The 25,556-nt window shown below is 45.4% G+C and overlaps 2 protein-coding genes across 8 annotated transcripts in view; one reads left to right on the top strand and one right to left on the bottom strand.

The window, feature by feature from the left end:
- The window catches only part of AUNIP (aurora kinase A and ninein interacting protein), a 30,468-nt gene extending 20,187 nt beyond the window's left edge, over positions 1-10,281 (top strand). The window contains exons 2-3 of the mRNA XM_004377095.2: positions 7,562-7,703; positions 9,428-10,281. Of these exons, the coding sequence (XP_004377152.1) occupies positions 7,562-7,703; positions 9,428-10,281 (996 nt within the window). The remainder of the gene's footprint in view (positions 1-7,561; positions 7,704-9,427) is intronic.
- The window catches only part of MTFR1L (mitochondrial fission regulator 1 like), a 45,751-nt gene extending 20,195 nt beyond the window's left edge, over positions 1-25,556 (bottom strand). The window contains exons 1-9 of one of the 7 annotated variants that reach the window (XR_002824243.1): positions 25,498-25,556; positions 22,274-22,413; positions 21,668-21,772; positions 18,684-18,793; positions 18,211-18,422; positions 16,660-16,981; positions 12,523-12,838; positions 9,958-10,025; positions 7,602-7,735 (exon numbers count right to left, since the gene is read on the bottom strand). Coding sequence is in view for 2 of the 7 variants with exons in the window: in XM_023732092.1 (XP_023587860.1) it covers positions 12,733-12,838; positions 16,660-16,981; positions 18,211-18,422; positions 18,684-18,793; positions 21,668-21,772; positions 22,274-22,288 (870 nt within the window). In the remaining 5 variants the exon portion in view is untranslated. Of the gene's footprint in view, positions 1-7,601; positions 7,736-7,791; positions 7,812-9,957; positions 10,026-11,611; positions 12,839-16,659; positions 16,982-18,210; positions 18,423-18,683; positions 18,794-21,667; positions 21,773-22,273; positions 22,414-25,497 lie in introns of those variants that run through there. The other 6 variants (XR_002824245.1, XR_002824244.1, XR_002824246.1 and 3 more) reach the window with 6 other exon arrangements.

The following is a 25,556-nucleotide window of genomic DNA, read 5'->3' on the forward strand; positions in this document are numbered from 1 at the left end:
AGCCTGTGGTCTGATATTGTTTGTTCTCAGATCAAAGGATTTCCTTTAATAAGTCTCATAAGTTTGGTTTTGTTTTTGCATAGTCCCTTAATTTCTGTTTATCTGGAAATGACCTAATTTCACCATCATATCTGAATGAGAGTTTTGCAGGATATATTATTCTTGGCTGGCAATTTTTTTCTTTCAAGGTTTTATACATGTTGTCCCATTGCCTTCTTGCCTGCATGGTTTCTGTGGAATAATGCGAGTTTAGTCTTATTCTTTCTCCTCTGTGTGTGACTTTTTTTCTCGAGCTGCTCTCAGGATTGTCTGTCTTTGGTTTTAGCATGTGTGATTACATATGAATTGGTGATTTTCTTTTGGGGTCTATCCTATATGGGGTTCATTGAGCTTCTTGGATGGCCAGCTTTTCATCTTTCATGATATTGCGGAAGTTTTCTGTCAGCAGTTCTTCAATGATCCTCTCTGTGCTTTCTGTTTTCTCCCTGTTCTGGAACTCTGATGACTCGAAAATTTTTGCTTTTGATTGTATCCCACATTATTCTCAGGGTTTCTTCATTCTTTTTTCTGATTTTTCCTCAAACAGGGTTGTAGCCAAGTGTTTGTCTTCAATTTTGCTGATCCTATCTTCCATCATTTCAGATCTGCTCCTCAGCCCTTCTGTAACACTGTCCATTTCTGAAATCTTGTTGTTTATCTTTTGAATTTCTAATTGTTGTTTTTGTATGTTTTCTAGTTGTTAATTTATTTTGGCATTTTGTTCCCGTATTATTTTCTTGAATTCTTCAATTTTTTGTATTTTCCATGAATTTGTCTGCCATTTCCATTAATTTGTCTATTTTTTCCTTGTTTTTGTCTGCTTTTTGCTTCAACTCTTGGATAATTCTGAATATTAGAGGTTTGAATTCCCTATCAGTTAGGTCTAATGCCTTTTTTCCTACTGTAAGGTCATCTGGTGTTTTATTTTGGATGCCTACTGGAACAATCCTGTCCTGTTTTTGTAAATGTTTTGATATTGTCTGCTGTCTTCGGGGCATTCAGTGGTTATTTTCCTCGTTTACTGATTGTAGATTTTTTTGTTTTGTCTTGCTTTTTTGTTTTATTTGGTTATGTCTGAGCAGGCAGGCTGTGCGTTCTTTGTTTGCTTGTCTGTGGGCACGATACTTTTCACCTCCTTCTCCAATGGGCAGGGTCACTCAGGTATGGTACAGTAGGGCAGGTCCAGCTGAAGTGGAGTTGCTGGGATGGGTTGTTTGTGGCAGTATCAGGGCTGAATGTGCAGACTGGGAATCACTGCAGGGCAGGTTCTAGTAGGCTGTGCCTGTGCTGCTTGGGAGTATGATGTTTAGCGGTTGGTGCACGTAGGCAGGATGGAGAGGGTAGATTGTGATGTGTGGAACTAAGATGGGTATAGGAAGGATGAGAGAGAAGAGAGAGGAACAGGACCCAAAAACATACAAACAGAAAAGAGTGCTAAGGGAGCTTCCTATTGGAGTGAAGAGATGAGAGACTGAGAAATGAGGAAAAACTGAAGAAAACGAAACAAAGAAACAAACAAAAAAAAAAAAAAACCAAAAAACAAACAAGAAAAAAGAAATACCCCCAGGAGTGTCCCTGTGTGTTTGCGTAGAGTAAGGGAGTAGCTTCCAAGCCGTGTGGTGCTGCCCGGCTAGAAGGGGCCACCAAGCCGAGAAAAGCGAAAGCAAACAAACAAATCAAAACAGAACAAATCAGAGTAAACAAACAAAAAAGCCCTGGGGGTCCTACCAGTGTGGTGGCACGGGCCAGGAAGCAGTTTCACAGTTGAGTGGTATTTTGCAGCCTTTCAGGAAGAAGCAAAGATGGCGCATGGAGCTAGGTATTTGAGAGAAAGGTGCAGGAAGTGGTGAGAGGTAAGGAAGAAATCTGAAGAGGTGGAAAAAAGCAACACCAGCAGCCAACAACAGGCACTCAGGGAGCCGGCCAGTGCGGGCGTGTGGAATCCAAGCGACAGCGGGGTGCTTACCGTCCAAGAGACTGGCTGCAGGAAGCAGAAGAGGCTAAGTGAAGGTGAAGAAAGGTGAGGGGTAGGAAAGCCTATTTCGCTGGTTATTGGTTGTTCTGTCTCCTTCTGGAAGCTCCATGAAGCTGCATTCTCCTACCCCCATTCGCTGATCTCCGATAGGAGTCCAAGATGGTAGATTCGTGCTGTGGTAGCTGATAGGGGAATTTTGCATGTCTCGCTCTCCGTTATTGGTCAGTTTCTTATTCCATTTGGTGCTTGGCTGAGTTCTTTATCTCTTCACTTGATGCATAGGGTTTCAGGATTAATGTGTGACTCTGTTTGACTTAGTTTTTCTGATCTTTGCTGTGGAGGGATGGCATGGTGCTTCTGACTACAGTACCACATTGCCTGGAAGTCTCCTGCTCTTTTTTGATTGTTATGTGCTTGATAAATATTTTTTCATCCTTTGGGTTTTAGTTTGTGTCTTTAAGTCTAAGGTGTGTCTCCTGTAGGCAGCATATAGACGGATTGTGTTTTTTTATCCGTTCTGTCACTCACTGTCTATTGGTGCATTTAGTCCACTTATATTTAGCATAATTATTGATAGGTATGTGTTTAGTGCTGTCTCATTTTAATGTCTTTTTTTTGTATGTGTTGTTACTAATTTCTTTGTTCACCTTGAATTTCTGTGCTCAGTCGGTTTTCTTTATATGTGTTTTCATGTTTTTCATTGTTGTTGATTTTGTATTTGCTGAGTCTTTATGTTTTTCTTGTTTTTTAGTTTGATGTGTAGGATTGTTAGTTTCCTTTGTGGTTACCCTAATATTTACCCCTATTATTGTAAGTTTAAACCAATCTTTTATTTCTTTATATTGCCTTGACTTCCTCGCTATATGAAAGATCTATGACTACATTTTTTAGTCCCTCTTTTTTGTTTTAATGTCATGTTTTACACATTGACATCTCTGTTTCCCTATTTTCAGCTCTGATTTATTTTTGTGACTTCCCTATCTAGGCTGATATCTGGTTGCTCTGTCCTGTTCTAGTCTTGCATTGTTATCTGATGTTATTGATTTTGTAACTGGAGGACTTCCTTTAGTATTTCATGCAATTTTGGTTCGGTTTTTACAAATTCCCTAAACTTGTTTATCTGGAAATGCCCCTATTTTGCCATCATATTTGAGAGACAGTTTTGCTGGATATATAATTCTTGGCTGGCAGCTTTTTCCTTCAAGGTTTTATATGTGTCATCCCATTGCCTTCTTGCCTGCATGGTTTCTGCTGAGTAGTCAGAGCGTAGTCTTATTGACTCTCCTTTGTAGATGATTTTTTGTTTATCCCTAGCCACTCTTAAAATTCTCTCCTTTAATTTTGGCAAGTTTGATTATAATATGTCTTGGTGACTTTCTTTTGGGATCTACCTTGTGTGGGGTTCAGTGAGCATCTTGGATAGATATCTTCTCATCTTCCACGATATCTGGAAAGTTTTCTGCCAACAAATCTTCAACAATTCTCTCTGTATTTTCTGTTATTTCCCCCTCGTTCTGGTACTCTAATCACTCGTAAGTTATTCCTGTTGATACAGTCCCACATAATTCTTAGGGTTTCTTCATTTTTTAAAATCCTTTTATCTGATTATTCCTCAAATAAGTTGGTGTCAAGTGCTTTATCTTCAATCTCACTAATTCTGACTTCATTGCCTCACTTCTGCTCATATGACTTTCTGTTGTCTAATTTTGAAATTTTATTGTTAATCTTCTGGATTTCTGTTTACTGTCTCTGTGGATTCTTGCAGCCTGTTAAATTTGTCATTGTGCTCTTCTATAATCTTCTTAAGTTCCTCTATTGCTTTGTCTGTGTGTTCCTTGGCTTGTTCTGCAGCTTGCTTGATCTCCTTTCTGATCTCTTGAAGGGTTCTGTATATTAATCTTTTGTATTCTACCTCCAGTAATTCCAAGAAGTTCTTTTTCTCCAGAAAATTTCTTGATTGTTTTGGGAGCTTGCTGAAGCCATCATGGTCTGCCTCTTTATGTGATTTGATATTGACTGTTGTCTCCAAGCTATCAGTTATTATATTTATTTTACATTTGCATACTGTGACCTAGCTTCTTGTTTTGACATGCTCAGATAGGCTGCTCGTGTGAGCTAGTTTGATTATTGGCAACTTTGAAGCTCTAATGTCCTGTCACCAAGTGGTTAGATCTGTTACTAGGTATGTAAGCCCAGGAGTCCATTTACTTTTCTTATATGGATTCAGCTTAGGTGTCCAGATAGTCGGTCACCAAGTGTGTAGTGCAGGCCCTCACCTACAGTCCTAGATGGGCAGGGGTGATCGGAGTAGGCACAGGTATCTGGCTGCAGTAGAGGTCATGCACTGAGCAAGGCAGGGGGCTGATGGCTACCCGAGTGTCTGGGAGGAAGGTGTGTCCCTGTTCCCTAGAGTGCATAGGTGGGTGGGTTTTGCAGCTAAACTACGGGTACCCAGTGTTGGCTCTAAGGACTGGGAGGCACCACTTATTCTTTGACCCCTGTCGCAGGTTGCTAGGTGGTGTGGGTGGAGCCACCAGTTCTCAGGCCCCTGATGTGGGTAGGTGAGGACCTTCTTCAATGGGTAGAGTGGCATCAAGTATCACAAACCTGCCACTCCACCAGATAGCTGATACAGTGAAGTTAGGCTTTAGGTATGTACCCTGTTGTTTTGTGATAATGAGGACCTATGCTGTTCAAATGGGCCCACACAGGTCTATGCAGGGGTGAAAGGCATTCAGAGTCCGTGGACCCCTTACGCCTGTTTCTAGGCAAAGGAGCTTTGCCTGCCCTGAGCCTCCGGCTTAGGGGAGCTGGAAGATTATTTTTTCCTGTTTGTTAATTTGTTCCCTCTCCAAGGCCGGGAGAGTGGCTCAGGGTGCATGACGGGTCCTACTTCCAGCCCAGGGGACGTGGCAATTAGCAATCGCTGAAGCCTGCCCAGACCCGGTGCAGAGCGAGGAGGGAGCAGGTAAATGGGAGAGAGGTTCTTTCCAAACGGGGTGTTTTCTGATCTGTGTGGTAGTTTAAATGTATGTACTTATCTTTTGCTGAATGAGTGTTGCTTTTCACTGGCTCTGGAGGCCTGAACAGACTCTCCACTGCTCGGTCTGTCCTGACATGGAAAATGTGGCCCCAACACCACTGCTTGCCTCACCGTGTGTGCCAGCCATTCTGGCCCACAGGACACCAGCCCCCACTGGGTCAGGTCTGGCAACTCCTCACTGCTTGTGAACCATCTCTCCCTCCCCCTGCCACTCAGTCCAATTTCTTAACTTTGGCTTTGATGTTCAGGGCTCCTAGATTGTCAATATAATCAATTCACTTGTTTTTTTGGGTCTTTGTTGCAAGAGGGACCACCGGAAGCATCTGACTAGTCTGCCATCTTGGCCCTGCCGCTCCGTATTTTTCTGTTTTTCATATGCGGTGATTTTTTCCTGGATGGTAGACATTATGAATACTACATTGTTGTTTGCATTTTGTTATTAAGAGTATTGAAATTTATTTTGGTAGGTAGTTGCTTGCTAATCAGCTTGATACTTTCAAGGCTTGCTTTTAAAGCTTTGTTAGGGCAGACTTAGAATACCTTTGGCTCTAGGGTTAGTTTAGCTGTACTACTGACGAGTGAGAGCTTTACTGAATGCCCCTGGTGTTCAAGGATGTTTCTCTACTTCTACTAGCGGGGGGAAGTTGTATGTCTCCCAGCCATGTGTGAGCTTTGGGAGTTGTTCAGCTTGCAGTTAGTTCCCCAGCATTTCTTTTACCTGGCCTCATGTAGTTTCACCTAACTCAGGTAGCTTAATATTCAGCCATGGACTGAAGGGATCCCTGTGAAGATTTCTGGAAGTCTTTCTCTGCCCCTGCAAATTCAACAGCCTCAGCTCCCAACCTCCAATCCAATCTCCTTAACTCATCAGGACTGTAGTGCTCTGCCTAGGTACCTCCTTTATGCATTGCAGTCTGGAAAGTGCTTCCAGGCAGAAAGCTAGAAAGATTGCAGAGCTCACTTCATTTGTTTCCCTTCCCTCAGGCATCAAAGTCCTGTACCGCCTGTTGTCCACTATCTAAAACAAGTTGTTTCACATATCTTGTTCAGTTTTCCGGTTGGTCACAGTGGAAAGTTAAATTCTGTACAGTACTACTACAAGTTGAAGTGTATGAATTTTTCATCCACGATTTATTTCTTCTAACTATTTGATGTGCAACTTACTTTCCAAATATAAAAATGAAATGAGGTCAACTTTGGGCTAGAATTAATAATTTGAGTTCACATTTCAGGCCTAGCTCTAACTTACTGCTTAATAATGGCAAATCCCATTTCTTCGATAGTCACAGCTTTTCATTTTATAAATTGAATTTAATCCTACTCTCCTTACTTCTTAAGGAGCCGTGATGGCACAAACAGTTTAAGCACTTAGCTACTAACCAAAAGGTTGGAAGTTTGAACCCACCCAGCGAAGAAAGAACTGGCAATCTGCATCCATAAAGATTGTTGTTGTTGTTAGGTGCCAGCCAAGAAAACCCCATGGGCCAGTTCTACTTTGTCACATGGTGTTATTGAGTTGAAATTGACTCAATGGCAACTGACAACAACAGTGACTCCCTACCTATCAGGCATTCTATAACAAATGGAAATAAAAACAAAGCACACTAAATAAGGGTGCGGTTATACAGTTAGTTGACAAAACCCACTTCCCACACCTTTCCCACCCACCTTCCAGTTCTACACCATAAAGTATAAAGGGGCCTGAGCTGAGGGTTGTGATGAGACTGGTGCTGTTTGATAGCACCTCCTCTTATTGAATGCTATCTTACTAGCCAGGTACTGTGTAAACCTTTTATGTGAATTCACTAAATTCTCATTACTGCCCTGTGGTATTAAAAAAAAAAAAAACCTGCTGCAGTTTGAGTCCATTCTGACTCACAGTGACCCTACAGGACAGAGCTGAACTGCCCCACAGGGTTTCCAAGGAGTGGCTGGTGGATTCCAACTGCTGACCTTTTGGTTGGCCACTGAGTTCTTAACCACTGTGCCACCAGGGCTCCGCCCTGTGGGATAGGTAATATTATTGTCCTATTTAACACGTGAGAATGAGACACAGAGAGATTATACAATTTGCAGAGGCTCACACAGCTAAGTAGCAATGGCAGAATTGGGATTGATTTGAACCCAAGCTGTGTGGCTTAACCACTGTGTGACTATTTGAAAACTATCCAAAATGCATCAACTCCTGCTTGTCTAGAATCATTAATTATCTTTAAATATGATGGAGAGAGCTGGAATCCCTTTAACAAATCCAATTTAGTCAGTCTGACTGACTTCTATGGGGAGGCAAAAAGATGGGGCTATAGTTGGATTCCTGAGAAAAACACTGCTGTATGGCAGAAAATGGTGGAAGATGATGTCCAGCACAAACTACCTAGAGGATAGGATAGGAGTGGAGTCTAGGGGGCCCAGTATGGTTCCAAGAGAGTCAGAGGTACTTATTGAATCTCTCCTGTCTGGCTGCTGTTTTATCAGTAGGTTCTGTTCTTTTTTTCCCTTCTCAGACACATCTAATCAAACCAGGCACCAAAATGCTAACACTCTTTCCAGGAGAGAAAAAGGCGAAGATTTCTTTTACTCAAAGAAGTACTCCACCTGCAGGCATTCAGCAGACCAACATTGCTTCCTTCTTCACCTTGCGGCCAGGTATGGTGACCCAACTGGGAATGCTTCATTATCTATGCAGCAAAAAGGAGTGTGTTTTTCCATACTGGAACATTTATGAGAAGTGGTGATAACCACTTTGCTGACCTACTGAAAGAGGTTATATAAAACACAAGACATCACCCCCCACCCCCCTTTAAAAAGCAATACATACATGCTTCTACAAACATACCTCTCTGATTCTGTTTTGCTCAGTCTGATATTTGTACTTGTATTCCCTGACAGAGCAGAGAGGACAGGTGTGCTTGAGGGTGGGCGAGTAGGGGAGTTGATTTGCTGTAGTTTGTTAATCTTGTGGATTGGCCACAATGAGTAGTCTTTATAAGGCTAATTGAGAATTGACATTTCTGTATGACACTTCTCACATTAGTCAAGGTTTAAAGGTGCGTTTTTTCTTAGAAAGGCTGGTGTAAAGTTGGCTTGTGTCTCATCATCCTTTGGCAGTCCTTTGCTTGCATGTCCCTCTTCAGGGAAGCAGCTGCCTCAGAGCAGGCTGGGCTTACAGGGCAGGGTTCCTGCCAGTTGGAGGGAGTTGGGAGTAGTGCTTCAGCTCTTGGTCTGATTGCCATTCCAGAATTGCTTGGCATAAACCTTCAAAATGCACTACTCTTCCTCCCTCAAACAAAAACCTAAACGCCTTTTTGCTTTAAGTATCAAGAGCAGATTTTTTTTCAAACCCTTTTTTATCTCAAAATTCTGGTATAGTTTATATTAAATTCTTAGGCAAAGCTGAGAACCCTTTCACAAAACAGTTTCTGCATTATAATTCTTATTGGAGAAGGAAAGAGGAAATCAGTCATTCAGCTCATGGATATAAGAAAAAGAACCAGCAGAGTTTTGAAATAGATTTTGTATAATTTGGGGGGAGTGGAAATTCCATGTCATTCACCCTTATCTTTTGGCAGATAGGATCCAGTCCACACCTGCAAATGGACAGACTGGGCAATACTAGTTGCTTTTTATTATTGTCCTTCCTACTGGCTGACTTGGTTAAGCGTTCAGCTGCTAGCCAGAAGGTCAGCAGTTAGAACCCACCAGCTGCTCTGCAGGAGAAAGATGTGGCAGTCTGCTTCTGTAAAGATTTACAGCCTTGGCAACCCTAACGGGGCAGTTCTACTCTGTCCTATAGGGTTGCCATAAGTCAGAATCGACTCGTCAGCAATGGGTTTGGTTTTTTGGGTACTGGCTGAGTTAGCATTCTTACTGTGCTTTTACTCTTTTTCCCATCAAATGTTTGGGGTGTGGGGAGCCTATGTTCTGTCACCAAAAGGTTTCTCAGAGTTTAATGTGATCTTCGAGACCTTAAAATAATTGTGTTGAGCATACTCAAAGGACAATATCCTGGAGTATATATTTGGCCAGGACTACTATTTAGTACAAGCCATGTTAAATAAAAAGCAAAACTAACGGTACCCTATATTTAACAAACCCCACATGTGGAAATTCAGCGGAAAGTATATCATGGGAAGCATCCAAGTATTTGAGTAGGGAAACTGGGAGAGAATAGGGAGATTGAAAATGGGAAGATCCACTAGGAAGTTGTTTAAAGAGTCTAAACAAAACCTCAACACTAGGTAGTAACTGATTTCAGAAAAAGCCAACTGAATTTATCTGTAGAATAACAGTTCACTGTTCACATGTAATGGGTTTATGATTGTTACTTTAAATTATTTAAAAAAATAATAATAATTGTTCACTTTTATTAGGAAAGACCAGTGATGGTGACCAGACGAGTGTTTCCTCTCATACGGAAAGTCAGACCAACAAAGAATCTAAGAAAGATGCAACCCAGCTAGAGCATTTTCTCCAGGACGTGCGGGATGATTGTGTGGCATCCCCTTTAGCCACTTCAACCCCTGCAGACATCTGGGACACTGGACTTTGTCCTCAGTCCCTCCAGACTTGTGGCCACCACAGAGTGGAAACCCCATTTCTGACTGTGCTATCTTTGCCTGACACCCCAGTCTGTCCTGGAGAAAGTAAAGCCTCACTGGCTTTTTCCTTCACTCAGGACTTGCAAAGTTCTTATTTGCTGGACCAAAAGGAGGGAGAGGGAGAGGAAGATTCCTCTGGGAATAGGGAATGGCTTCACGGATCTAAGAAAAAGAACTATCAGGACATTGAGAGAAACCGGAAACTGCCTGGGGGCAAATGCCATCAACCCTTGGACAAGACTAAACTGGAAAGGAAAGTGTCTGCCAAAGAAAACCGGCAGGCCCCTCCCCTTCATACTTACAGGGATTCCTGGAATGGAGAAAACACAGTGTCAGCAAAGCAGAGCCCTTGTCCTGTTCCTCGGTTTTCCTGGGACAGTGAAACGAGAGACAAGGACTCCTGGAGTCAGCTCTTCACTGACGATTCTCAGGGCCAGCGGGTCATTGCCCACAACTCTAGAGCCCCTTTCCGAGATGTAACCAACGACCAGAATCAGGGTTTAAGGCAGGCTCCTAACGGCCCTCAGGCTCAGTGCCAGGATGGGCCTGCTCAGTTAAATCTGCAGCCTGATTGGCTCTTTACCCAGGACTCTGAAGGTAATCAAGTTATCAGGCACCAATTCTGAATGCCTTTGAGGATTTGGTTGTAAAAGCACCTTGAAATGGTAGATATTTAGGAAACAATCTTTTGGGAAGGAGGGCACAGGATGAAACTTGTCCTTACTGAGCATTTTCTTTATGTAAATAAAGCAGGTGGTTTCACTTGTTGGCACAGTGTGACTGGCATCTGCCTTTCCCTGAGCTTCCCTGAGGAAGGAGGCTAGTAAGTGCCCTGAACAAGTCTATGATGAGCACTTAGGAGGCAGGGTCTAAGTACTTATCCCCGCATTAAAGAGCCACACCTTCCAGATACCTGACTGGGACCCTGTTTTTTATGGATGTGTGCTTTTACTCTCTGGCTATAATCTTACCCACTAAACCTACACTTGGGACCATTATTTTTGACACCTTTTTAAGTGATAAGGCAAATCTCCCTGACCCAGCTGTGCAGGAGGGGCTAGAAACAGGTAGGACGGTGGGAATTTTATGTTATTTTTGTGGTAACTCTACAGCATTTTAAATTTATATACTCGATATTTAAACATCTCTCCCTAAAGCCTTAATGCAAACCAAACCCGTTACTGTCAAGTCGAGTCCAACTCATGGAGACCCTAAAGGACAGAGCAGAGCTGCCCCATAGGGTTTCCAAGGCTGTAAGTCTTTATGGAAGCAGACTGCCACATCTTTCTCCCGTGGAGCAGCTGGTGGGTTTGAGCTGCTGACCTGGTTAGCAGCCCAGCATTTAGCCACTGCACCACCAGGGCGCCACAAAAAAAAAAAGCCTTAGCTATATACCAATCTAGATGTGACTATAATACTTTTTTCTTTCACAAAGTGGGAGGAAACCCCCTTTGTAAAACTTTGAATCTAAGTAAATGACTGCTTATAAAGCTGGCTGATGGTAATGAAAACATTACTAATTTTATTTTGAACAAGTGACTTCTTTTTAATAATACACATATACTGTCATTGCCATGGGTCAAATATGAACACTAGCCTGATTTGACCTGTGTTCTGCTCAAGGCATCATCCACCAGGGGGCAGTTTCCCATAATGCAGGTGTGGTACGTAAAAGGCTTATACAGCCTCTAGAGGGAAAGTTTCCAAGTTGTAAGATGGAACTGCTTTTAAGAGTGTAGCGCCAGGGCTTCAAACTGGTTCAAACTCCTGCTAAGAATTTGCATTTCCACCCCAGATATACTGAATCAGACTCTACATTTTAACAAGATCCCCAGGTGATTCTTAGGTATAGTAAATTTTGAGAACCACTGCTCTACTACTGGTTCTCAGAACTGGTCCATAACCAGTAGCATTAGCATCACCTGGGAACTTGTTAGAAATGCAAATTCTCAGCAGGGGTTCGAAGGCAACAAACCAGTTTGAAGGCCCGCACAGGGCACAATCATTCCAGAAAGAGAGAAGAAACTCACTAGAGAAGTTTTCTAAGGGGCAGGACTTTTAAGAGAAGTCAGGAGCCTGTTTAAGAAGGTTCATGTACCTTCAAACTAACAGGACAACTACCCCTGAGGGATACGGGGTGATCACAACTCGGAGATGGACAAAGCAAATGCAATCTCTCTCCAAATCCTTTAATGTCAAATAGTGCTTCAACCCAAACACAGTATACATACCACAGAGAAAGGGACCTGAGGGTGTCTGAGTCATGCAGTGGTGTGGTAGGTACAAACCATGGCCCAGCCCAAAGGAGCAGTCAAGGGCCTAGAAGGGGCGGTGCGCTCTTTCCCCTCCTCATTTCTCTTTCCTACTGGGCTTAAACGAAAAGTCCATGGAAGAGAAAGAGTTTTCAATCAGTGGAGCTGATGAGGCCCCAGGGCCTTGGAGGGTAGATTTGGTTGTACAGTATTACAAAATATGTGTAAGAAAAACACAGCCCAGGCCTCCCAGCAGCAGCTCAGTCTCAGCTGGTCCAGCGGCCTGACCTCTCTATCTAGGTGTTGGACAGGGAAGGGCAGAGGGTGATTGCTGGGCATTGGTGGTTTATGATGGAGCAGCATAAGATTTTCCCTGTCCTATGGACATGTACATAAACATTTACAGCTTCCTCCCCTCAGCCCTGCTCTGCCACAAGGAAGCAGCTGAGAGTGAGTGACAGCTGGGCACGAAGTGTCCCGTGAAAACAGTTATGGGGGCGTCTAATGAAATGAAGTCAGTCATCCATTTAGGACCTATTTTCACACAGGGGCAAGGAAAAACCAGAAACTTCTATCTCACCCTTTAAACTGAGACACCCCAACCTCCCCAATTACCTGTAACAAATGTCTCAGCTCAAAACACAGGCCTTAGCTTCTGCTAAGGTGGGAAGTTGCAGCTCCTCTCTTTCAGTCCGTGCTCTAGCTAGCTTGTTGGTAAGACTTGCAGAAGATTTCAAATTGAGAGGCAGAAACATCTGCGGTGAGGAAGGCAGCTGTTGAAGGAATTCCAGGAGCGTGAGACTGAGTTTGCAGAGCTGGGTACTGTCAGTTTCCTTTTCTAGTGATATCTTCTTCCTTCAGAGCAAACTTCCTCCTCAGGACTTCAGAGATAAGGACGGCAGGGTCTTCTTCCTTCAATAAACTCCGGTTCCTGGAGACCCAAGAATAGCTTATATTACTGAGTACTTAGCCCTGGACAGTATTCACATACATTATCTTGCTTAATCCCTATAACAATCCTATGAGGTAGGTGCTACTACAATCCCCTTTTACAGATGAGGAAACTGAAGCACAGAAACTTTATGCAATTTGTCCAAGGTCATTTAGTAAGTGGTGAATCCAGAATTCAAAACCAAGGTAGCTGGTTCCAAATCTCATGCTCTTAACTAGAATGGTTTACTATCTCCTGAAATGATTCTAAAGTGTGGGCAAAGTAATGGGCCATCCACCTGTCACAGTTGGCCTCTGGTGGCTAAGCTTCTGCTCCCACCTTCTGGCCCTATCTTGTCTTAGCAGCATTTCTCCAGAGGATCAGCAGAGGAAGGTAAGTGATGATTCTGGGCAATTCTGACCCGTATTAGTTCTGGGGAGAGGGTATGCTGAGAATTTCCTACTACCCTGTCTCTTCAACAAGGAAGCGGAGTTTTTGTATTTTTAATGAGATCTAGAATTTATAGCAAAATCTGCATCATAAAGGACCAGTAGGAACAAAACCAACTCCAGATTGATGTAGGTTCAAATTACCCGATATATCCAGATACCTGGAAAACAGGTGAAATTCTAGTGAACTTAAATAGATTGTCATGAAGACGTTTTACTGGCCATTAAACTAGGTATCAGGGTCAAGATTGGTTATTAAACCTTGAAAGCAAAAACGAGAGAAATGCCTTTAGTCTGTCACATTTGTGAATCTTTGCTGAGGCTGGGCTACTTTCCGATTCTCCCTCATCAACCAGCCCCTTCTACTAACAAGAGAGAAAAGATCTCAGGACACAAGGGGAAGGAGAGGCTTGGCAATGAGGGTCTAAGATCTAATTTGGTACAAAAGGCCAGTGACCAGAAGAAAAAGACTCAGGGAGCCCAAAAGCAGCAGCAGTAGAATTTGGGATGGGGAAGACAAAGAACTATGGGTCAGTTTGACCAATCTGGCTAGGGCAGAGAAGGAAGGTAAAAGTGACTTCCCAAAGTGGAACAACTAGAATGGAAATGAGAATGCTGACACAATGTGAAGAATGTAACCAATGTTACTGAACATTATGTGTAGAAATTGTTGAATGGGAACCTATTTTACTGTGTATACTTTCACCAAAAATTAATAAAATATTTTACAAAAAAGTGACTACCCTAAAGGAAGCAATGAGGGAGTCACTCAGCCTTGTCTGGTTTTCAGAGGGAAATGGGGCCCAGGAAACACCAAGAGCTCCTTGCACAAGGTCAGTAACCTTCCTTTCAACAGGAACTTCATCAACTCGGGAGAGAGCCCTCACTGCCACGCCCCTAGAACAGCTTTTTAAAATCTGTGTCAACAAATGTAGCTGCACACCCTGGGCTCTGGCCTTCAAGGTCAGGATCTCAAACATAAGAACAAAAATGCCAGGAACGTGCATTTTAACAAGCTCTCTGGTGAATCCCATGCAGGAGCTTTAGACCACCCTTGGAGAGACACTGTTCAAGGTGGTGACTCCCTCAGGCGGGGGCTCTAGGGCTTCTCTGCTGGATGGGTTTCTCAAGGTATGCGGTTCCCAAACTCCCTCACACTATCAGAAACACCTAGAGCACCTCTACAACAAAAAGACAAATAATCCAATTGAAAAATGGGCCAAGGATATGAACAGACACTCCACCAAAGAAGACATTCAGGTGGCTAACAGACACATGAGGAAATGCTCACAATCACTAGCCATTAGAGAAATGCAAATCAAAACTACAATGCAGTACCATCTCACTCCAACATGACTGGTACGAATCAAAAAAAACAAAATAACAAATGTTGGAAGGGCTGCGGGGAGATTGGAACTCTTACACACTGCTGGTGGGAATGCACCATGGTTATAATCATTTTGGAACACAGTATGGTGCTTCCTTAAAAAGCTAGAAAAATACTCTACGATCCAGCAATCCCACTCCTAGGAATATATCCTAGAGAAATAAGAGCCACCACAGGAGTAGATAAGCACACCCATGTTCACTGCAGCGTTATTCACAATACCAGAAAGACAGAAACAACCGAAGTGTCCATCAACAAATGAATGGATAAACAAACTATGATACGTACACACAAAGGAATACTATGCAACAGTAAAGAACAAAGAGGAATCTGCGAAACATCTCACAACGTGAATGAATCTAGAGGGCATTATGCTGACTGCAATAAGTCAATCACAAAAGGACAAATAACTGTATGAAACCACTATTATAAAAACTCACATAAAGGTTAACACAGAAAGAAACAATCTTTGATGGTTACAAGGGAGGGGAGGGGTGGGGAAGGAAAAACACTAACTAGACAATAGATAAGTGGTAACTTTGGTGAAGGGTAAGACAGTACACAATACTGGGGAAGTCAGTACAACCTGACCAAGGCAAAGTCATAGAAGCTTCACAGAGTTACTGGGCTCAGCTGGGGACCATGGTCTCAGGGGACATCTACCTCAACTGGCATAACATAGTTTATAAAGAAAATGTTCTACATCGTAGTTAGGTGAGCAGTGTCTGGGGCCTTAAAAGCTTGTGAGCGGCCATCTAAAATACGTCTACTGGTCCCACCCTGTCTGGAGCAAGGGAGAATGAAGAAAACCAAAGACACAAGGGAAGATTAGTCCAAAGGACTAACAGACCCCAACTACCACAGCCTCCAACAGAGTGAGTCCAGCACAACTAGATGGTGCCCGGCCACCACCACCGACTGCTCTGACAGGGATCAACAGAGGGTCTGGACAGAGCTGGAGAAAAATGTAGAACAAAATTCTAACTCAAAAAAAAAAAAAGACCAGACTTACTGGCCTGACAGAGACTGGAGAAACCCTGAGGGTATGGCCCCCAGACACCCTTTTAGCTCAGTACCAAAGTCACTCCTGAGGTTCACCCTTCAGCCAAAGATTAGACAGGCCCATAAAACAAACAATAACACACGGGAGTTCAACCATGTATACGAGACTAAATGGGCACACCAGCCCAGGGGCAAGGACAAGAAGGCAAGAGGGGACAGGAAAGTTGGATGAATGGAAATGGAGAACCCAAGGTCAAGAAGGGGAGAGTGCTGACAGGTTGCAGGGTTGGCAACCAATCTCACAAAACAATACGTGTATTAATTGTTTAATGATAAACTAATTTGTTCTATAAACTTTCACCTAAAGCACAATTAAAAAAAAAACATCTAGAGCTCCACTCCTTGGGGATTCTGATTCAGTAAGTTTGAGAGGTATTTTTAACACACCTGAGCAATTCTGATGGACAGCCAGGTTTAGACACTACCTGTGAGTCCCAAAAGCCTTTTCTCGCATTCATGAATTTGCAGGGCTGGTCTGAAACCCCCAACTTTATGAAAAGCTCCCTCCACCAAAAAAGTCCAGCAACTTGAGATACCAAAATGTATGTCATGCAACCCCGCCTTTGAAGGGTGGGGTGTGGGGCGCTGTCACTAGTAGTATGAGAACTGAGGTGGTGAAGGCACCTGGGGGACAGAAGCTGGATTAGATCATCAGCCTTCTTGTTGGATCTCTACTATTTGAACCTTTGGTTGGGGTGACATAATCCAACAAATGCAAAGTGTTGCTCTTTCCTCCAGTTGGGACCCCAGGTACTAGCCAACAGGGTAGTCAGCAAGTTTTGTGAACAATTAACAGATGGCTACTACTGAGCCTGTACTACGTACTAGGCACTGTGTGCAATGCTTTCATTCTATTAGATCACCGGCCATGGGCAACTTAAGAAACAGTAAACACACCACCAAGCTTCTCATCGAATACTTACAGATCTTGGCTCTGTTTCATCCGGTGAAAGTCCTTCAGGATACCCATCATGTCCGCAAAGCTGCTGGCCTTGGACAGAGAGATGCAGTCATCCTCTTCAGATGAGCTGCAGGTGGCTTTGTTTTCTGGTTTGCAACATTCAAGGCTGGCAGAACAAAGCAGGGGGACTGATGGAAGCTCAGGGACCTCTACCTCAGTCTCCTCGGTGATGTCACTAATGACAAACGAAGTTGTAGAGTGGAATGAGGATCCAAAACAAGGTAAGGGAGAAGAGACATTTGAACTTCCTGGAGATAAGAAATCTGGCGTTAATGAAGCCGAAGCTGAAAGAGAAAACAACAGCCGTGGATGGACACTGGGGTCAGAATACAACAGCAGTATCTTCTTCCCACATTACTGCCTACTGAACATTCATTTCCTGGGCTGACACCATGACATCCTGGGAGCTCCCAGGATGGTGTCTGGAGCTAGTGGAGGTTCCCTCCCCTACCCTCCCGACTCAGGGTCTCAGGAAGATGTAGACAGCACTGGGCTCTTCAAATGTTCAGGAAGGGCAGGAAGACCCACCCCCTGCAGTAGTTGGAATGACAACATTGTCTCAGACTGAAGCAATAGTGACAGAAACCAAGGCCTGAATTTATTCTTTTCTCCATTATAACAGGGTTAGTGCTTTTGACTATGTCCCTTTGAATCCTGCTGTCTGTGAGCTGGAAGAAGTGTTCTGCAGAAAAAAAGAATGGTGATGGTCTACCCAGTTTCCCAAATTTTAATGGACAGTATTTCCTCAATTTTTAAGTTTTTTTCTGATTTTTCAAAAACTGTTTCTGCTTGTCTCTTGAATGACAAAACAAAAAAGTGGCCAAGAAATATAAGTGGAAAATTTCAAGGGCAATTCCTTAATAAAACTTCCATCATGAAGGAATTAAAATACATGACTCTTTCAGAGAACACCATGATTTCCATGTGCTCTACCAACTGACAAGGTTCAGGAGCTACTAGTCAATGAGGATCAAACAAATAAATAAATAAGAGGATGGGAGGACTATGAAGATAAACCCCTGGGCATCCTGGGAGCAGTCCACCTGTTGGTGTTCCACACCTTCTGGTCAAGGCAAACTCCCACCCATGTCCAGTGGTCCTGCCCTAACTGCACAAAGAATGGTGGTCTCTGGCAGAGAGGACAAGGAAAGGAAAAACAGGTGCCTAAAGGGGACACGTCTCTCAGTGGTAGGGAGGGGGAGTGCTTATTTCTCATACTGAAAAGGAAAGCCACTGAGGGTTCATGGAAGACGTAATCTTCAAGACTCTCAGAAAGGGATGTTGGTTTTTGTGACCAAGGTATCAATCTGCCTGGGGTTAGAGGGTCAGTGATTTTGTTCCTAACCAAACCATTTAGCCAAAAATGACTGATGGAAAACATCAAAGGGACATCATAAGCCAGCTAAGCCTGAGGGCAACCAGGGACCACCATTTTTCTTACCCTTATCCTGCCCAAAACCCAGTGGGAAAGGGGACAGCCTGCTATACTCTGGCCCTTCTCAGGGGCTCCTACCTGCATCAGCTGCCACGATCTTGGCAATCTGGCTGCGCAGGTGGCTCAGCTCATCCTGCAGTTCCGTGGTGCGGCTTAGGGCTGGCAGGCCTGGCTTCTTCAGGGCCAGGAGCCTCTCCTCAGACCCACGCAGGTTGGGCACTGAGGCATTGCGCTGCATAACAATCAGAGGGCTGGGCTTCCAGGTGTGCCTAAGGGGGCGTGTATCGCTCCTGGACCAGGTAAAGACAAGTTTTCAGTCAGAGACAGCTAGCCACTGAACCCCTTCTCAAATTCCTTCACCCTTTCCTATAAGAGTAACACAGGTGGGCTCTGCAACCTCTGAGTCCTGGGACTGTGGGACTGCAGAACGGCAACAGCTCTCACTCCTACTGCCCACAGCTCTCATCTCTCACAAGAACTCTCTGCTGCCTGCTACTTCATCTGGGAAGATGCTTCCCATCCCTCAGCAGGCTGGCTACTGTCTCAGCTACCTGACCCGGGCATAGGTCTCCTCTTCATCTGCAGCAATCCAAGCGATGTCAGCCAGGGTAGGAACTGGGGGCGCATCCCTCAGGCACAGGTCAGAGATGTTGAGCAGGGCCTGAGGGGAAGCAAAATTCATCAGCAAACATTTACTGACCCCATGATAAGACAAGCAGAGAGAACTGTGCAAAATACATACGACGTGTCAGGGGGCTTCCTAGAAGCGGAGAAGAAGCCTCCTGGTTGGGAACAGACTGGATAAGAGGCCAGAAGCAAGAGTTCATGGGATTACAAATAGTTCAGCATGGCTGGAACAGAGAGGGTGAGGGGTGGTTGGGAGAGGCTGGAGAGTAAATCAGGAGCCTTGACTCTAAGACCAATGACAAGCCATTGGAGGCTTTTAAGTAGGTAAGGATCAGATTTGAGGATTAGGAAGACTATTCTGGCTGCTGTGTGGAACATGTACGGGATGGCAGAAGAGACCAGCTGTCAGGCTGCTGTATCATCCAACCAAAATATGGTGGCCTAGAGCAGGCACCGGCCCGTTTTTAAATAAAAACTTTTACTGGAAAACAGCCACACCCACTGCTTTATGTAATGTCTATGGCTGCTTTCAAGTTGAACTGACTGTATGGTCTGTATTTACTATCTGGCCCTTTACAGAAAACGTTTGCTGACACTGGCCTAGAGCAAAAGGGTGTTTAGTGGGTCTGGCCTGAGTCACCTCTTAACAGAAATGGCCACTGTCCAAGATCATCTTGTCTGCTGGTTGCAAGAACACAGGTGCAAGGTCATCAACAACCTGTTACATCACCAGGAAATTTCTCCCAGGTTAACTCTTTGCAACCCTTTTATAAATTGGTATTTACATTCTTACAGCAATGTTGTTTTAAACAAGCTTGAAAATTTGATTATCTAGTTTTAAATAAAAAGAAATGATGAATTAAACAGAAAGAATCATAATAAACCAAAAAACCTGTTGCTGTCAGAGTCGATTCCAACTCATAGTGACCCTACAGGACAGAGTAGAACTGCCCCATCTAGTTTCCAAGGAGTGCCTGGTGGATTCAAACTGCCAACCTTTTGGTTAGCAGCTGTAGCTCCTAACCACTGCACCACCAGGGTTTCCAGAAGCATAACAGGATTCCTTAAAATAGCCCCTCAACCAAATGGACGACGACAGAACAGAGAGGCTGAGTAAGTAACACTATGTTAAATGAAAAGTTTGGAGAATTCAATCGTATGCTATGATTACAACAAAGTAAAAAAGATGCATCTAGAAATAGAAAGGAACTACACCAAAATTGTGTCATGACTGTGTGATTACAGGTAATTTATTTTCCTTTCTCCTTTTTTACTTTCCATAATTTAATATTTTTACGTAGTTAAATTAAAAAAAAAAATCAGCAAGATTCCCTTAAATAATATTTAAGGTAATTTAATTTACAGTAGAAATGTAGGGGCAATTTCTCAATAGCACACCTACACAAAAGTTAAATTCAGATGTTTTTGTTCCGAATTGTTTGGTAGATCAGGGATTGATATCTCTGGCTTTTAGATAGGGAACCTGGCACTCCCAGGAGTTAAGTGACACTCCAAGGTTATACAGAGGACTCCCACAGGTCCAACAGGTACTGCTAAGATGGGCCATTTAGGGAAGCCTCCACGTGCTTTCCTGGATTAGTTCTGGGTGCTCCTTTATGCTTGGCAATTAAATGAGTTAGTGCATATGAAGTACTTAGCACACAGTGCCTGGCACATAGTATGTGCGCTGTAAATGTTAGCTAGCGTTACTAATACTACTCACACATGCTCCTGCTCTGTGGGAGCCTGTGCCCTGGATCGTCTCTGCCCAGCAACATCTGGCCAAAGGACTGGAGAGGTTACAGTCGAGTGTGGGGCATCCTCCACAGAGTTAGTCACACTCAGCAGCTGGCCTTCCTTTTGCTTCTGATACAGCTAGGACCACATCCTGCCAACCCCATCAGGCAATTCTGGATAACTGGCAATCTGGGTCATGGGACACTCCCTTCCAAACACGCACACACTAACTCCCAACCCCGTTCTTGATTCCAATACCAACGCTGACACCATTTCTCCCTCCAGCTCCTACATAAACTTTGTAGTTCAGCATCTGATATACAAACTCAGCTCCTTCATTTGTTTTCACCTAGGCCCATGTGCCTTCATGCGTATACTCCTGTCTCCTCTGTGCAGGCAGAAATCGGAAGTATTTCTTTTGTGTCCCAGCTTCTCAAAGGCACACACCTTAAGCATCCAGCCTGGAGCTGGTGCTTAACCATTACCTCCTGGAGGGAGGGAGCTGGGTCTAATAAATGCTAGTTAGCTTTCCACTGCAAAAGGGGTCTCAGAGACCTGGATCAAGCAGGAATCTCTACTGCAGAGTGGGTGCTAAAGGTCCCCCAGACCCAGCTAAGTCTGAAGGAGCCCAGGAAAGGAGTGGCCAGACTTAGCAGAAAGAGGAGGATGGGGAGTAGTGGCCTCAGAGTAATAGCAAAAATAGGTGGTTAAGTGGCCCAGCCTTAGGGCTGGTAAAGAAAACCCGAACTCAACTCAGAGTCACACACATCACTCAGTGTCCCATGCGGGGACATGCCAGGGTTGTAGGCAAAAACCTCAGTGCACAGACATACCTAACTGGTCTAAAGATCTGATCCAGGGCCTTTGGGCCTGCTGTAATAAACTTGATCGCTGGAGGCTGATGGAGTCAGAATCAGTCAGCAGAGGCAACAGAGACACGATCATTAATTTATGGGCAAACTGGACGTCTGACTGTTGTGGTCAGAGGTTTGTGCGCAATCAGGATGGCGTAGTGACCAGGATCTATTATAAATATTTACTGACAAAATGAAACAACGATCAGGAAAGCAACCTGCCTTGGCAATGCCCAGTCGTCTCGGGCACAAGAGCAGCACTGTCCTGCCACACTCTCAGCCTCTACTCTTTCTGCCCTTCCTTCCAGCGTACTCACCTCAAAGGATGCCCGGGGACATGGCTTCAGGGGCAGGTTGGTCCCGATTCTTCTCACTACACTGCGAGCAGCCCCATGAGGCTTATTTTGCCAGATTGGGATGGTCTAGAGTACAGAAGGAAAGAGACAGCCACAACCTCAGAGACAGCGAGTGTCCCAAGCCCCACTCCTCCTTAGCAGGGAGAATGAATTCCTCAATCCCAGGGACAGGGCATCCCCTGTCAAGTCTCAATTATGAGGGCAAGTTCCTCTGTTGCCAACCTCACCTCGGCCAGCCACCTAAGAGCTGTGGCTTCCTAAGCCCAAGGCAAAGTCAATATTTAAAGGATCCAGTGGAGGGGTGAAAAATGAGCTGGGTATAGGGATCATTCAGGCTTCCCTCCCTTCCCTCTGTACAGAAAGGTAGAAACAGACTGACTCCTGAACGGCCCCAAGATCACAGTCGGTTCTGCCTGGGGGAGTAAAGGAGAGGTGGCCTGTCTCCAATTCTGGGCCTCCAGGGGAAAAGAAGAGATAATCTGAGAGTTTTAGAACCTGGTACAGTGCCTCAGCAGGCCCAGTGCTCAGCCTTCCCCACCACACCCCTCCCCTGTGGATGCTGCTTACCACACTGGCTTCCATTCCCGATGTCTCAACTGGCTCCTGCACTTGAAGGACAAGGCAGCCACAGGGCAGCTCTGGGGGATCGCAGAGGCGGGAGGCGTGGCTCCTTCATATCAGGCCATCTTGAAGAACAACTTCCTGTCCTGTGAAACAACCCCCAGAGTGGGCACTTGATGGCCAGCACACAAGCCCCACTTAACCAAGTCCTGCAGAGCCACAATTAATAGCAAGGCAACGGAGCTTTTCTGATGTTCACAGGGGAGAAAACCAGTCCAAGAGGTTGTCCTCACCCAATAATGGCTTCTTAAAGGTTTTGTTCCAGACTTGCTGGGTGAGCTTGGCCAATCCTGGGAGCCTTCTTGGACCCTTAGGTTTCCTGAGGCAAGACTAGATGAAAGTAGAACCACTTGGTAGCTACAAAGTTCACGGGAAAGCCAAACTGTAGGCACCACTGAAGCCCAGCATTCACTCTTGAAGGATGAAGGAGCCTTGCCAACACCACCAAGCCCAATACTGCTGGGTCCCCACGATGGGGAGAGGCAAGATGGACAACAGGACAGTGAACAGCCAGCTCTTGCCAGACTCAGTCTACTGGGCTACACGGAGAAAAGCCAAGAACTTTTATCCTGGCCCAGCCACCTACTGGCTTTGTAGCCTCAGGCAAGTCATTTAACCTTTCTGAACACTGGCTTTTCCATCTGTAAAAAGGGGGTAAGAAGAGCTACCATGCCAGGTTACCTTGAGGGTCAATCAGTGAAACAGGCAATTTTAAAGTGCTTGATGAACTGTTAAAACATGACTCAGATGGGTTGGGTCACTACTGACTGGCCTCTTTACAGCTGCTCTTCATGGTGAGCAGATGCAATCAATGAGCTCACTCATTCCCTTGTTCATCAAACACCAGTGATCCCAGGCCCTGTGCTGGGCACTGTCAGGGCTATGGAATACTAAGACATAGCCATGCCCTCAAGGAACTCAACAGTCTAGCAAGGAGAAAGGATCTGAGTACGTAATTCTAACAGAGGCTGAATAACACTACCTAATGGAGGTTTGAACCCACCAAGAGGCACCTTGGAAGAAAGGCCCGGTGATCTGCTTCTGAAAATCACAGCCTTGAAAACCCTGAGTGCAGTTCTACTCTGCACCCGTGGGGTCACCATGAGTTGGAATCAACTGACAGCAACTGTTTTTTGGGTTTTTTTTTGAGAGAGGCATGCTAGGCAGGTGGCCAGGTAAGTTTAGCCCTATGACCCCAAGGCCCCATGGCAAGTTCAGGGGGGTAGGAAGGGCAGAAAAACAGCAGCAAGAGCAAAGGTCCAGGACAGGAAGGTGAGGGGTATGTAGAGAGAAGCAGAAGATGATAAGGCTGCAAAGATAGACTGGGGATCAGGTCATGAGGGCTAGGAATGCCTGGGTGAGAAGTCACTAGGGAGTCATGGACAGGCTGTGAAGAAAGGACAGACTGGACAGCTCTTTGTGGAGCCCTCCCTTGGATGGTCTCTCCCACCCGAGACAGGAGATATCTTGTGCTTTATGACGTAGACGGGGAAAGGAAACAGGAGAGTGGAAGGGACTTGTCTAAGGTCACTCAGTGGTCATACTAGTGGAAAGCACCTAAGACCTGGTCCAGATCTTACTGCCTCCTGCAGAGGCTCCGTCTTCTCCCTTCTGTTCCAGCCTTTTATCAAAGTCCCTCTCTGTGCCAGGCTCTGTGCTGATGTCAGTGCCTGCAGAAATCTCCAGGTAATAGTGCTTCTCATCTTACTCATTACAACCACTTCCTCCCTGATCTTCGCTCCAAACTCAGTTGGGCCTAACACTCACACCACAGCCTGAGGAATCTTACTGAAACACATTGCTGATCATATTACTCCTACGTTCAAAACCCTCTACTGGCTTCCTAGAGCCAATGGGATAAGATCTAGATTCCTTGACATGACATGCAGGGCCTCCACAATCAGCCCCACTCTCATCTGTCTACCCCCACTATAGACCAAACTCATTGGAGCCTACACAGCCTTGTACAATTTGACCCTGCACACTTTACCAGCCTCACGCCCTGCTTTCCCTCTGCCCTCCAGCCATACTGGCCTTCTTTCAGTGGCCAGGAACACTACCTCTGAGCCTTTGTCCACACTGCTCCCTCTGCTTGAAACATGAGCACCCCTTTCACCGAATTCATTCTTATTCACTGTTCAGAGTTCAGCTCAAGCATCACTGCCCTGCCTCGACAGGGTCAGGTCCTTTACTGTTCACCCCACAGCACCCTGCATCTCCGAATCCTCTCACAATAGTAATTAGGTAACTGCTGCCTGTCAGAAGGGAAGGGATTTCCCCAGCTCACATCACAATACCTGCCTAATACATAGTAAGCACTTAATAAACATTTGCTGAATTAAAAAATGAATGAAGAACACTAACTTAGCCTTCAAAACCCTACACGCCATGTGTCACTGGCTATGAGTGGAATCTTCCCCCAGATCGCTGGCCAGACTGGTTGGTTCTTATCACTTCTGCGCTCCCACAGCCCCTTATGAAGTTGTTGTCATTCTGTTTACACACGGTCTCCCTGAGGAGGCTGGGCGCTCCGTCAGAGCTGGGCCTCTCTCATCACCCTTGGGTCCCGGGCGCCGCACGGAAGCCGCTGTGCTCAGTGAAACTTTGCCGAGCGGACCAGCGCTTGGCGAACTGCGCCGACAGTCACCCCGCTTGGACTTCAAGAAGCTGCGCTGGGAGGGAAAACCGCTGCGGGGCCCTTGCCCAGGACACACCTCCCCTCCTCCGCTACAGCTCGACCCGACCGGAGCCAAGGTCAGTCAAACTTGCGCCGCCTGCCCAGGTGGCCCTTGGAACCACAGGCCCGGGAACAGAGAGCTCGGGATCCTCCGAGCCGGGCCCGGGTCTCAGAAGTGGCGAGGAGGCGGCACAGGAGGCGCTGCCCGTCTGGGAGCACGGCCGAAAGAGGAAGCCACCTGGTCTAGCCCGACCACCGCTTACTGGGTGATTCGGCGCAACAACTACCCCTCGGGGACTCAGTTTCCCCTCCTGCCAAAGGAGGCGGCCAACACCGGCTCCCGCGAGAACTCGCGCGGGAACAGGAGCCGCAGGCTCCGCACAGCGCCTGGCACCGAGACCGAGTGTATGGCCCGGCCGGAAGGCTGCGATCCCGCTTCTGGAGTGGCACACACACCTTTTCTCACCATAATGCCGGCTCCAGGGATACTCACCTCACGGCCCCTCCTACAACAGCTGTTCGCCCAGCTTCACCCCCCTCACTTCCGCTGAC

The sequence above is a fragment of the Trichechus manatus genome, unplaced genomic scaffold (genome assembly GCF_000243295.1).
Source record: "Trichechus manatus latirostris isolate Lorelei unplaced genomic scaffold, TriManLat1.0 scaffold00048, whole genome shotgun sequence".
Classification (NCBI taxonomy): domain Eukaryota; kingdom Metazoa; phylum Chordata; class Mammalia; order Sirenia; family Trichechidae; genus Trichechus; species Trichechus manatus.